General features: G+C 39.9%; 1 protein-coding gene across 30 annotated transcripts in view; it reads right to left on the bottom strand.

Annotated features, from left to right (window-relative positions):
* Positions 1-14,306, bottom strand: part of CAMK2B (calcium/calmodulin dependent protein kinase II beta) — a 207,098-nt gene that overhangs the window by 150,319 nt on the left and 42,473 nt on the right. For all 30 annotated transcript variants that reach the window (XM_087938962.1, XM_087938942.1, XM_087938945.1 and 27 more), the window contains exon 2: positions 5,578-5,672. In XM_087938962.1, coding sequence (XP_087795088.1) covers positions 5,578-5,672 — 95 coding nt within the window. The remainder of the gene's footprint in view (positions 1-5,577; positions 5,673-14,306) is intronic.

Genomic DNA, 14,306 nt, shown 5'->3' with positions numbered 1-14,306 from the left:
TTGAGAAAATTTAAAATGCACCTTGTCCTTAGATGTTTTATTTAATGTTCACTTAAATAGAAACGCTCCATAAAATTCACCACTCCTGTTTGTTCTTTGTGAATTTTTGTAATTTTTATAATTGTAAGTTTTACTCTGGATAATGAGATGGGTGGCACATAAATTAAATTAAATAAATGTTGTGGATGCTCAGGTTATTCATTCTCCCAGCTACTATTTACTAATCTATACTGAATAAATCCATAAGCTCACAAGGACAAAAATAAGATTAACTTTTTTAAAGAAGCAAACTTATAAGTGAAGCTATCAAACATCATAATCTTCATCATCAGCCCCTTTTCAACTAGCCAACCTAACTTTTTTAAAAAAAGCACAGCTAATAATTTCCAGGTTTCCATTTTTTTTCCTCAGTAAGTTTTTTTCATTGGAATTTGATACTTAAAAAAAGATTTATCATTTTCATCCTGCTTTCTTTGCAAGGCAGCTTATAGGACTAAAACACAGAAAGACAATTAAAGCTGAAAGCAGAGTTATAATAAGAAACCAGTTAGCATCTTAAGGAGACAAAACTGAGTCCCAACTGGCAGGTTAAAAGCTCTGTGCTCCAAATGGTGAGAAAGTTTAACAAAATGAATCTGAATACAAAATATATAAATGAGGCAAGAGGGTGTACTGTACATCAGAAAAATATATGGGGCCTTACTTGATGCAAATGCAATATTGCTCTAAGCATTTCTTGTCCTAGAGTAGTGGTGGCTAACCTTTTTGGGCTCCCATGCCGAAAATTAAGGCAATGCGCATGGCAATGCGCCTATGCCCCAACCCCCATGCATCACGCATCTCTGTGCATGCACATGCGATCCCCCGCACACCATGCGTTTCTGTGCATGTGCCCACAATCCTCCTGTGCATGCCATGCATCTCTGCACATGTGCATGAGGACCTCCTGCGCCCTGTGTCTCTGTTCATGTGCCCGCAGCTCCCTTAATCCCCATGTATGTGTGCCAGATACCCGACAATCAGCTGTCAGGCAGGCGGCGCACACGCATGCGCGGTGGGGCTCTGCCAGGCAACATCTCACGAGCCAGCAGAAGTGGGTCTGGGTGCCACTTCTGGCATGCATGCCATAGGTTCGCCATCACGGTCCTAGAGTGACCATCTAGATGTCAATCAAGTGCTTGTATTTCAAATTTATTAATTTAAGCCACAATTGAAATGTTCCTATGATGAAATTACATATTCATATTTGCATGTAGCTTTTTTCTCAATCTTTGTAGCTACTGTAATTCACGGGAGCCCCAAGAAGCACTCTTAAAAGGCAAAAATTTTCTGCGTGGTGAGGTTATAAATTATGCACATTATATTTGAACTTAGCCCAAACACTGACTGGTCTATTGCTGTTTTTCCAATCCTGTTATTTAAATCTCTTTTTTCCCCATCCTCCCAACCTAAAAGATCAACTTAGACTTCCTGAGGAATTATGGGGCTTTTTTTGTAACAGAAGTTATTGACTTGTTGCGAAGTTTCAGTAGCTCTGCAAAGCAGGAAAGTCCTATAGCTCATTTATTTGTGTTATTCTTAAAGACAGACACTTCAAGCTCATCCCAATCCCATAGAATCACACGTCTAGTTCTTCTCTGCCCCAATTCCCCATCCTCATACATAGATACAAAAATAATAATAACTGAAGTCCACCAAATCCAAGTTAGGGATCCAGCCAGCAATGTGGCTTAAGAACATAAATTAGGAATTGAGAGTCTATGAAATTCTTGCTAATTGAATGGCACAATTTTTTTTAAAAAATGGATGCAATTAGTTTTCCCAAAGGTGCTTTTCCAAAAGGCAACTGGATTTTCTTGGATTTTTTATTTCTTTGAAAACATCATGCTTATCATCCAAGAAGCGTCTTCAGAACTCTGTGGGATTGGGATGAGCTTGACATGTCTGTCATTAAGAATGAAATGAATAAATTAGCTGTAGGGTTTTTTCTTGCTTTGCTGAGCTACTGAAATTTCCATAAAGCTGAAAATAAAGTTAACAGCTTCAATGTTACAAAGAAAATTCCATATCTCCTAAGGAATTCCAAGTCGCTCTTTTGGTTTGCAGGGAGAGGGAGAAAAAAGAGGTTTGAATTACGGGATTGGAAAAACAGCAACAGATGAAGAACTGAAGAAGCTTCTTGGATGAGAAGCAAAACTTAAAAAAAAACCAAGAAAATCCAGTTGCCTTTTGAAAAGCCTCTTTGGGATAACTATGACCCTGTTGATTGTGAATCTTCATAGATACGCAATCAATTTATTTTACTTTTCTGGACAGAGGATCCTACTTAATGCATCTTCCCAGGAAGAACATAGAAAAGCTATTTAAAATACTAATTATTTAATTCCAAACATTTTCTTCCAGCAAGAGCTTGGTTGTGCCTCATTGGAGGCCCAAATGATACTTTACTGGTTGGAACCTTGGCTGAACTGAACATTTGAGTTCCCAGCCCTGCTCACCAGGCTGGTAATTCTCTTCTCTTTGGGCTCACTGCTGACTCTCAACCCACACTTTATTCAAGCTGGTTTTAGGGGGAAAGCCAATGTTAATGAAGTGTGGGTTTTATTTCAATTTAAAAATGATGGGGGCTATAAAATAGGGAGGCCTTACCAGGACTCCTATATCTTTTGGGAATAACATATTGTATAATTCCCTACAAGACTCTCAGAAAGCATTGACATTGGATGAGGTTGGTCTCCTTATTCTCAAAGGTCATTGAAGGCAGACTTCACAACATGCCTTCACAACAAACCCTCTATGTATATATTCAGAGAGTAAACAAATCATGCATGTTCTTTCAAACTGCCTCGTACACTGTGTTAATGGTAAATCTCTAGATTATCAGAAAACATTCCAATCTTAAATTATTAATTTCCTGTTAAGTGACCAGTTTAGAGAGTTGCAAAATTTTGAACCATAGCAATCACAATTAGATGATGCTGAGTGAGTCTACAAGTGTCATATAGGAAGCCATTTTGTACTCACTATTCCACATCCTTTTCCTCTTGCTCCTATCATTATCATCATCATCATTTCCCACCCACCCCTTTGCTTTGCTCTCCATTAATTTACTGCTATTCCCTTAATCTGATGCACTTAACCAATTTCCTACTGCTCCTTTGGTCTATAACTACTACAGGAATATATAAAATTCTAAACAGTTCAAACCCAAACCCAGGAATATAAACTGAGTTTAACAGGGGCCTTCACAACTACCTAAATGAATTCTAACACAAGTCTTCAGCAAGGTGAGAACAAAAATGGAATATGGATGTTGGTCTGAACAAGAAAAGCTATGGTAGAATTCAGATGCTGTGACTAATCATGGAATAAAGGTGATTTACTGGACAATCAACATTTAGGCACAAACCATAGCTTAAATCTAGCAATAGATGTATTTGTTCTGGGCAAAATCAAAATCACCTTATATCTCAGCATCTTGTGCAAAGCTACTGCTTTTCTTCTTTCCCATGTACAACATATCCATTTATAGGCAGTGTAGAAATATTTGTGTAAAGCTGCATTTCTGTCCGTCTGGTCTGAGGTAATCTGTGGAGCTTAATAGATTCAGATTCCCATAAGAGGAATGAAACACTGGCTGATCCTAAACAGGCCTGCATAGATGTAAATGCAATGCAAATTTAACTGTCAATTCCCACACTTCTACTTTAACTTAAGTTGCTTCCAATATTTTACCTATCAGCCTTTTACAGCTACTTCATAGTCTGACCAAAAATACCTTTTGATAATTACTACTTACAAACCCTGTGCAGCTCCTGTACCATTCTCCACAGCCTCACATACAGTTAGTTAATCTACTCATAATCATAAGCATCTTTTAAACACTTCAGTACTGTCGTTAATCAGCTTCTCTCTAAACTCCAATATCTCAACCTCAGCCTCTCTTTTGCATCTAAACTTTACTACAGTAATCCAATTAGTAAGTTAGTTACCCTGCCTAAGCTGTGCCTGGAATTTATCTTTAAGCAATCATCATTAAAAAGCAAATCATGTTTTCCTCTGGGGTCCTACCTTATGGCTTGAAAATTAAATTATAGGAAATGCTAGCTATTCGTGTGGAAATGGGCACAGAGATGCCACCATAATCTGGAAAGGGGGAGTTGAACCAAGCAGAATGTTAAACCTTATCTATCAGTCCCTCTTAGCCTGAACAGAGGCACCTAAGTGGGATCTTCCACTTCATATAAAGAACTTTTATCGTCTCCTATGGATTTGATCACAGAATCATAGAGTTGGAAGGAAGATAAGAGGTCATCAAATCCAATCCCCCGAACACTGCAAAATTCACCGTAGCATCCCCAATAGAGGACTATCCAATCCCTGTTTGAAAACCTCCAGTGAAGGGGAAGAAACTGCTCCATGGGCAATCTATTTCACGTTTATTGTCAGCACTTACTAGCAAGAAGTTCTTCCTAATGTTTAATCCAGTATTTCTCAACCTCAATAACTTTTAAGTTGTGTGGACTTCAACTTCCAGGATTCCCCTGCCAGCCTGCCTAAAATCATGGATGCCATATTCTATGTGTAATGTAACTAACTGAGAATAGAGAGGAACAACAACTTCTCTTGACTTTGGTTTTATACTTTAGCTGTTGCAGCCTAGGACTTTTTTGCTCTTTTGCCATCATCTTTTGCTGGCTCACATTCAGTTTGGGATTCATCAAGACATTTTTCACATGTACTGCACCACAGTATAGTTCAGGAACAATAAAAGAAACTGTTCAGAATGAATTCCACATGTCTTTCTTGGTTCTTAGGCCCAAACATTGAGTCACCATCTCTGTATTTCCAAATGGGACTAGAACAGATTCTTATGTGAAATTCTGAAAATCTGGTATGATGTGCTTCCTGTCAGAAAAGAACTAAAAGTGATGTATAAACCAAGTACAGGGTAAAATGAACTTTCTCACCCTCATTGCTGCTTAAAAGATTCCTAAAATTAGTATTTCATGCCTTAATGACTCTCATCTTCACCTACTGCCTGGCTCTACTGTCACAAGGCCCAGGTCAATTGCTCACAATACCGTATCTTCAGTAAACTCAATTTCTTTCATTTTGTCTTCATTATTCCCATAGACATTCCTTTTCACATATAAATTTCCACTGCCAACTAGTTCATTCCACTCTATAAAATATGAATATCCAACCCCTTTTGATCTCATCATAAATTTCAAGACTCCAAGGGCAAAAGGGATGGTTGGAAATGGTCTTTTCCCTACTAAATGAAGGAAAGAAAGGGATGCAAACTACTTTTGAAAATAATGTGTGGAAAGAACTATTGATTCTTCAAGAGCCTTTCTATTTTCTCCTGTTGATAAGCAGTAATTTCTGCATTTGTTATCCCTGGCAGCTGTGCCTTGTTTGCCAGAACTACCAATCTATTTTCTCATCATTCCACATGTTGAATGTGTCTCTTTAAACATGGCAGCAGCTCTGGGAACCAAAACAACAGAATTCTCCTAGAGCAGAAATATGGAAAGCACAGCCATTCTGCAGAAAGAAGGAAACCAACCCTACCTCTTGCTGAGAGCTTCTTGGTGTTGATAATCTTGGCTGCATATTCATGTCCAGTGCAAAGTTTGACACAGCGTCGCACCACGGAAAAAGCCCCCCTGAAGAAGGACAGGGAAAAAGAGATTGATTAATGACTGCATGGCAGGAGAATTTCATTGACATGCTCATTGCAAAATTCCTAATCCATCTTTAAAAAAAAAAAAAAGGTATGGCTTTGCACTCATTTGATTAGCACGCTAATATTTAAACTATTTTTATCCTACTGTCTAGTCAACACTTTTACAAATACCCCTAGTCCATGTTCACACCCTAACAGATGTGGCAGACAAGGAGAAGGTGATGGGGAAGAAAAAGAAAAGAGCAAATTCAGTCATAAGCCCTTAAGTTTGTGATTCAGGTCACAACCAGCTGGAATCAAAGAGGTTCCTGATTTCCCAATGTATCTTTCCACGTGTAAGCAGGACCCTTTCATCAGATTCTCTCTCTGAATTAAATTTCATTGTATTAGTTTCATCCATCTCTTAACTGCTTCCAGATCTGTTAAATCATAGCACAGCTTTTCTAGACTTCCTAGATAAGTGGAACACAGTATGTTGTTCCTGATATTCATAAATGCAACCCTATAGATGATTTCACCCAATGGCTATCAATGGTTATAAATCAGGAAACAAGATTGAGCATTCAAGAAGACAGAGCCCATATCAAGAGAAGTCCTCAGCCTTCACTTTCTGAGTTCTCTTGTCCAAGACTAAAATCATAATACAGGTAGTCCTTGATTTACAATCATTCATTTAGTGGCCGTTCAAAGTTACAGCAGCATTGAAAAAAATTATGAATGGTCCTTGCACTTATGACCGCTGCAGTATCCCCATGGTCATGTGATCAAAATTTGGATGCTTGGCAACTGGCATTACCACCTGCAACTTCCCAGCCAGCTTCTGACAAGCAAAGTCAATGTAGGAGTGGATTTGCTTAATGACCATGTGATTCACTCAACAATAGTTATTTCTTACTAACCATAGCAAAAAAGTTCTCTAAAATTGAGAGTGATTTAATAATCACATTGCTCATCAATGGAAATTCTGGTCCCAGTTGTGGACATTACTTGAGGAGTCCCTATAAACTTTCTCCCACTCCCTTCCTGGATTTATACAACAGCTTAAACTTGGGGGGAAAACACACATTCTGATTTTATGGTCTGTGTGAATAGACCAAAAATGTTGGGAGTAGATGAATATTTGGTCTGAGCTCACCTTCTATGCTTAATATGTTGTGCAGCTTCTGCTTTTAGATCTGAATATTTATTTATATTGGATCATCAAGAAACTTTCAAAGCTCAAAGGAATTTAACATTTTAACATGTCTTTTCCAGTTACTTTATCTTCTGAACGAAATTGGTTTTTATCTGAAAACTCTTCCAACACTACCTTTAACATCTGGCTTTTGCATTAATACCTTTATTTTTCTCACAACTAAGAGGCTTTAAAAGTGCCGCCCCTTCTCTCAGGGATTGTTAAACTAATTAATCCTGTTCTATTGTGGGACAGTGAGCTTTTGGAAATATCATTCTATAACCTTTTCGAATTATCAGAGTGGTATACATTAGCCAGTGACCTCAGATGCTCTCCTGTCAACAACCCCTAACAGCTGTCTTTTCCTCATGCCACAATTCCAACCAGTAGGAAAACCATCGGATTAAAACCATGTGAATGTCACATTTAAGACCAAAAGCATGAAGCTGTTCTTCACTAGCTGCCTCCTAGGGAGAATCTTAGACAACCTGATAATTGTTGGCTCCAGGGTGTTGTTTTGTCCTCCAAGAGAGGATCCAGGGTGTTGTTTTAATGGTGGACAACTGGATTCTGATGGGAGGTGTACCAAGCCTACAAAGGCAATACCCATCCTCCACAGTTCCTTCTCTTTTTCATCAGAGTGATATCTAGGAATTGACCCAATTCCACTTAAATGAATGAGACTGAAGTTAGACATGACAGATATTAGTTTCATCCATTGATTATACCGAGCCTGTCCAACATGTATTTTATCAACAGATTGTTTTTTAAAGTCATGTTGCAAATCATTTGGAATTATGTCTGAATTTTGATGAAGGACAATTCACAAATGTAAAATGTAACGACGATTCTATCTAACTATCCATGTAAAGGTAGTCCTTGACTTATGATTGTTCAGTGCCCAATTTTATAATATTTTTTGCCACAGTTAAGCAAATCACTGCAGTTGCTAAGGAAATCCAGCTTCTCCCCATCGATTTTGCTTGTTGGAAGCCAGCTGGGAATGTTGCAGTGATCCCAGGATCCCAGGATGCTGCAACCATCATAAATAGATGCCAGTTGCCAAATGCCCAAATTCTGATCATTTGAAGATGTTGTGACAGTCTAGGACCAGTTGCAAGTCACTTTTTCCAGTGCTATTGTAAATTCGAATAGTCACCCAATGAATGGTTGTAAGTCAAGTAACAGCCATTGACAAGCACAGAGTTTAGCACAGAAATTCCATAAACAAAACCCCAACTGTTGCACAGTAGAAATACTGATAGCTTGTCTCAGGATATCATCGTCACTTTTTAAAATTTTCTATCTTGTTTTGCTTCGGAGTAGTTGAAATCTTGAGAGTACCAATGGTATTCTTATTAAGAGGGAATCGGGATGGCTACCGCCGTAGGGGGCATAGGCAGAAAGTATTACAAAATACTAAGTGAAAAGCAAAAATAGATGCTTAAGGAAATAAATCACGATGATTAATATTTAATTCTGCCAAAGAATACTAGCATCCAAGCACATTTTCACTGGAAATAACTTTCCTGAATTCTACAGGTAGTCCTTGGCTTACGACCACAACTGAGCTCAAAATTTATGTTGCTAAGTGAGACATGTGTTAAATGAGTTTTGCCCAGTTTTACTAACTTTCTTGTCACAATAGTACTAGCTATTACTTAACAATAGTAATAGCATTTAGACTTATGTACTGCTTCACAGTGCTTTTCAGCCCTCTCTAAGCAGTTTACAGAGTCAGCCTCTTGCCTGTAACAATCTGGGTCCTCATTTTAATGACCTTGGAAGGACGGAAGGCTGAGTCAACCTTGAGCCTGATGGGAGTCGAGCTGCCAAATTGCAGGCAGCCAGCAGCCAGCAGAAGTAGCCTGCAGTACTGCATTCTAACCACTGTGCCACCATGGCTCTTGTTCAGTGAATCACCACAGTTGTTAAGTTAGTAACACAGTTGTTAAGTGAATCTCGCTTCCCCATTGACTTTGCTTGTCAGATGGTCGCAAAAGGTCAAAATGTGAGATCCCGGGACACCGCAACCATCATAAATATGAGTCAGTTGCCAAGCGTCTGAATTTTGATCCTGTGATTGTTGGGATGCTGCAATGGTTGTAATTGTGAAAAATGGTTAACAGTCCCTTTTTTCAGTGCTGTTGTAACTTTGAATGGTAACTAAATTAACTCTTATAAGTCGAGGACTATCTGTATTGTTTTATTCCTGAGCGGATACATACAACATCAAATGTGAATATTCAGACTGTTTTAAATCAAGTGCAAACCAATAGGATAATACCAGATTTTGCCCACCAAATACCCACCCTACATGATGGGACTGAAACACCCAGAATTCTCAAGCAGCAAACTCTGGAAGTTGCAATTCCAGTCCATTTGGAGAGTTTGCATTTAAATGACAATGACTAAAGTGATACACTGAATTTGTTTGTTTGTTTATTCGTGTCAGAAACATATAAAATACAAGATTAAAATATATACAAATTAAACAGGACTTGCCCAGAAACTAGCAATATTAATTGCATTCTGTTGCTCTGCCATGAGGTCCTCAAGTGTATTCTGATTGGGGCACAAAGGGCAGGTATATGAATAGGAGTTGTTGTCTGCATGTCACCACAATCCCAAAGAGTCAAAATACACTGAGTCAAAATACGCTTATTGCATAGCTGGCAAAGTTCACACAACCCAAGTCAAAAGTAATGGTTAATTGATCACTATGGCTAGATGTAGGATATGTTCCAATACCCTCTCCTCCTCCCACCAAAATTAAACAAACCACTATCAATACCTGGGAAGATCCTGGAAAAGATAATAAAAAAAACAGATCTGTGAACAAATAGGAGCAAATAAAGTTATTGGCAACTAACTCAAAAAAGCTCAAAAAAATAAAGGGAACACAAAAATAAGACATCCTAGATCTGAATGAATGAAATATTCTTATTAAATACTTTGTTCATTACATAGTTGAATGTGCTGACAATAAAATCACACAAAAATTATCAATGGAAATCACATTTAGCAACCCATGGAGGTCTGGATTTGGAGTTACATGCAAAATTAAAGTGGAAAAAAACACTACAGGCTGATCCAACTTGGATGTAATGTCCTTAAAACAAGTCAAAATGAGGCTCAGTAGTGTGTGTGGCCTCCATGTGCCTGTATGACCTCCCTACAATGCCTGGGCATGCTCCTGATGAGGTGGCGGATGGTCTCCTGAGGGATCTCCTCCCACACCTGGACTAAAGCATCCCCCAACTCCTGGACAGTCTGTGGTGCAATGTGGCGTTGGTGGATGGAGCGAGACATGATGTCCCAGATGTGCTCAATTGGATTCAGGTCTGGGGAATGGGCGGGCCAGTCCATAGCATCAATGCCTTCGTCTTGCAGAAACTGTTGACACACTCCAGCCAAATGAGATCTAGCATTGTCGTGCATTAGAAGGAACCCAGGGCCAACCGCACCAGCATATGATCTCACAAGGGGTCTGAGGATCTCATCTTGGTACCTAATGGCAGTCAGGCTACCTCTGGCAAGCACATGGAGGGCTGTGCAGCCCCCTAAAGAAATGCCACCCCACACCATTACTGATCTACTGCCAAACCGGTCATGCTGGAGGATGTTGCAGGCAGCAGAACGTTCTCCACGGCGTCTCCAAACCCTGTCACGTCTGTCACATGTGCTCAGCGTGAACCTGCTTTCATCTGTGAACAGCACAGGGTGCCAGTGGCGAATGTGCCAATCTTGGTGTTTTCTGGCAAATGCCAAACGTCCTGCACGGTGTTGGGCTGTAAGCACAACCCCCACCTGTGGATGTCGGGCCCTCATACCACCCTCATGGAGTCTGTTTCTGACTGTTTGAGCAGCCACATGCACATTTGTGGCCCGCTGGAGGTCATTTTGCAGGGCTCTGGCAGTGCTCCTCCTGTCCCTCCTTGCACAAAGGCGGAGGTAGCGGTCCTGATGCTGGGTTGTTGCCCTCCTACAGCCTCCTCCACGTCTCCTGATGTACTGGCACCACCAGCATTCAAAAGTGTCCAAACCATCACCCAGAAAGCATGATGGAAGTGAGAAGTGGTCTGTGGTCACCACCTGCAGAACCACTCTTTTATTGGGGATGTCTTGCTAACTGCCTATGCTTTCCACCTGTTGTCTATTCCATTTGCACAACAGCATGTGAAATTGATTGTCAATCAGTGTTTCTACCTAAGTGGACAGTTTGATTTCACAAAAGTGTGACTGACTTGGAGTTACATTGTGTTGTTTAAGTGTTCCCTTTATGTTTTTGAGCAGTGTATAAAACTATAACTTTAAAAAAACTATAAAACAGCAACTGCTGGAATCCTGACAGTTGTAACTAGTAGCAGCATGGGTTTGTTAAAAACAGATCATGCCAAACCAATCTTATTTCATTCTTTGATAAAGTGACTAAATTAGTAGACAGCTAAATGCTGTGGACATAGTATACTTAGATTTCAGTAAGGCATTTGACGAACTTGCTAAGCTAGTTTGTCAAATAGACAGCATCACCACCAGATGGATTTGTAGCTGGCTGACAAATAGTACTCAATGAGTAGTCCTTAATGGTACCACATCTACATGGAGAGAAGTAAGCTGAGTAGTACCACAAGGCTTCATCTTAGGCCCAGTACTCTTCAATAACTTTATAAATGACTTAGATAAGAGAATAGAAAGGGAACTCATCAAATTTGCAGATGACACTAAACTGGCAGGAATAGCCAACATCCCAGAAGACAAGCTCAGGATCCAAAAAGATCTTGACAAACTTGAACAATGGGCCTATCCAACAAAATGAATTTTAATTTAGAAAAAAGCCAAGTTTTATACAGTATTTAGGCAGGAAAAATCAAAGGTATAAGTACAGATTAGGCTAGACCTGGCTCAAAAACAGTAAGAGCACCTTGGAGTCCTAGTGGATGATCACTTGAATATGAGCCAGAAGTGTGCAACAGCAGCCAAAAAAGCTAATATAAACCTGGGTTGTTATAAACAGAGGCATAGAATCAAGATCATGTGAAATATTAGTACCACTTTATAAAACCCCAGTAAGACTACACCTGGAATACTGCAACCAATTTTGGTCACCTTACTACAAAAAAGATGTTGAGACTTTGGAAAAAGCTCAGAGAAGAGCAACCAGGATGATTAGGGGACTGGAGACTAAAACATATGAAGAATGGTTGGAGGATTTGGGTTTGGCTGGTGTACAGAAAAGAAGGACTGGGGGTGACATGATATCAGAATTCCAGTATTTGAGGGATTGCCACAAAGAAAAGGGTGTCAAATTATTCTCCAAAGCACCTGAGGGCAGGACAAGAAACAATGGTTGGAAACTAATGAATGAGAGACGCAACCTGGAATTAAGGAGAAACTTCCTAACAGGCCAGTGGAACGGCTTGCCTTCAGAAATCGTGGGCGCTCCATCACTGGAGGTTTTTAAGAAGAGACAAGTGGACAGCCATTTGTCTGAAATGGTATAGGGTCTCCTGCTTGAGCTGCTAGAAGACCTCCAAGGTCCTTTCCAGCTCTACTCTATTCTATAGGTTTAGGATATGTATCAAGCCAAGCCAAGCAGACATTACAGGACAAAGAATATCAGCCTGTGCTTTCTTTAGTAATTTCCAAATTTGCTTGTAGAACTATGGAAATAGCATGTGTCCGATTAAAGCTCTAGCTCAGAACAAGCTAGTTTAATTTAACTGGGTTCATAGCTTTTCATGTTTAGTTATGGGTCCTTACACCTCATCCAGGGGTGGGATACTACCAGTTTGGCCCGGTTCTATAGAACTGGTAGCTACAAAGAGCAGCTGATACCAAATTGGTTCGGTGTTTAGCCCACCCACCTGCCCGGGCTCTAGGCTATCCTTTATTCCCTGCTTTTCCCTCCTCAGCTGCTTTGCGTGGCACAGCTGAGGTTGGAAAAGCAGGAAATGAGGATTTTCAAAAGTTGCACACCCGCACGCAGTGCTTGCCAGCTGTCCAGGCAGCACAGCTGATGATTTATTGCAAACGCCACACACGTGTGCTATGACTGTCTGCAGTTCGGCGCCACCCCTCCCTGCCCACTTACTCCTTTACCTGGCACGCAAGACATCCAACCTGGTTTGGTAAGATGCTATTTTTCTTTTTTTTTTCCCCCGACCATCAGCTGTTCTGCTCTGCTGGGAGATTTCGATTAGCCAGAAAGCAGGAAATCCTTGGATTTCTTTTTTTTTTCCCTTGGATTTCTTGCTTTCTAGCTAATCTAAAAGCAGAGCCAAACCTTCCTTAGGACTGAAGCTTCTACTTTTCAGTGCAGACTCAGATAGCCAATCGCAGATAGATAGATCTAAGTGAATCTGTGATTCTGTGAGCAACTCAATCTGCTTGCCTGCTTTGGGGTAAAAGTTGCTCTTTTTTAAATAAAAAAATCAATATTTACATACATGGTGTGTTGTGAGTTAATTTTGTGAGTTTGCTTGCTAGCAAATTTTATGTGACAGACTCAGGAAGCAGATTGCAGAAAGACAGATCTCTAAGTGAATCTGTAATTCTCTGAGCAACTCAATCTGCCTGCCTGCCTTGCCTGCTTTTGGGTAAAAGTTGCTCTTTTTTATTAAAAAAATCAATATTTACATAAATATTTATATTTACATACACGCCATGTCCACCCAGTCATATGACCACCAAGCCATGCTCAGTCAGCAAGCCATGCCCACCCAGTCACATGCCCACCAAGCCACACCCACAAATTAGGCCACACCCATAGAACTGGTTGTTCAGAAATTTGAATCCCACCCCGACCATGGTTCTAGATTTGAAAAAGATAGGGACTTCATAGAAGGAATTATATGCCTGCATGTTGTAAAGTAGGACGCTCCCTAGGGATTAAGAAACCTGAACTGTTTTCCAAATCTGAGAAAAAGAGGATCATTTCATGGTTGTAGAAATGCCCTCAAGCAATCTGAAAGACAGCAGTCAAACAATTCTACGTAATTCCGCCTCTCCATTAATCTTGTATGACCAATTCTATTCATTTACTAAATTGCAGAATACAATTCATCCTTAATTGTTTCTCAAGAATGAAGATGGAGAAACTGCCCATGCTCATTACTGTGAGTTTTGGTGTGGAGCAATTGTGTGTCATTTCTGTGACAATGCAATTTGTGTGGACCTGCAGGCTGCTTTTTGCACTGTGTGCCAATTTGCAATTAACTGTGTGATGAACATGTGCTTCTTCTGGTCTTTGTCTTTCCTTTCTTCAAGTTATATACCGTAAATGCCTAACTGATCGCCTTTCTCTGAATTAGAATGGGATTATAGCATTATTTTATACTTGCATTGTCCCCACACAAGTTTACAGCCACCCAGTAATGGATTTAGATCTAAATCCATTTTCACCACCAACAAAACTGTTATTTGCATTAAAAATCTTAA

This window comes from Pseudonaja textilis, chromosome 9 (assembly GCF_049901715.1).
Source record: "Pseudonaja textilis isolate UNSWEBS1 chromosome 9, rPseTex1.2, whole genome shotgun sequence".
Taxonomy (NCBI): Eukaryota; Metazoa; Chordata; class Lepidosauria; order Squamata; family Elapidae; genus Pseudonaja; species Pseudonaja textilis.
The sequence above is the reverse complement of the archived record's forward strand: the minus strand, read 5'-3'. Positions and strand labels throughout refer to the sequence as shown.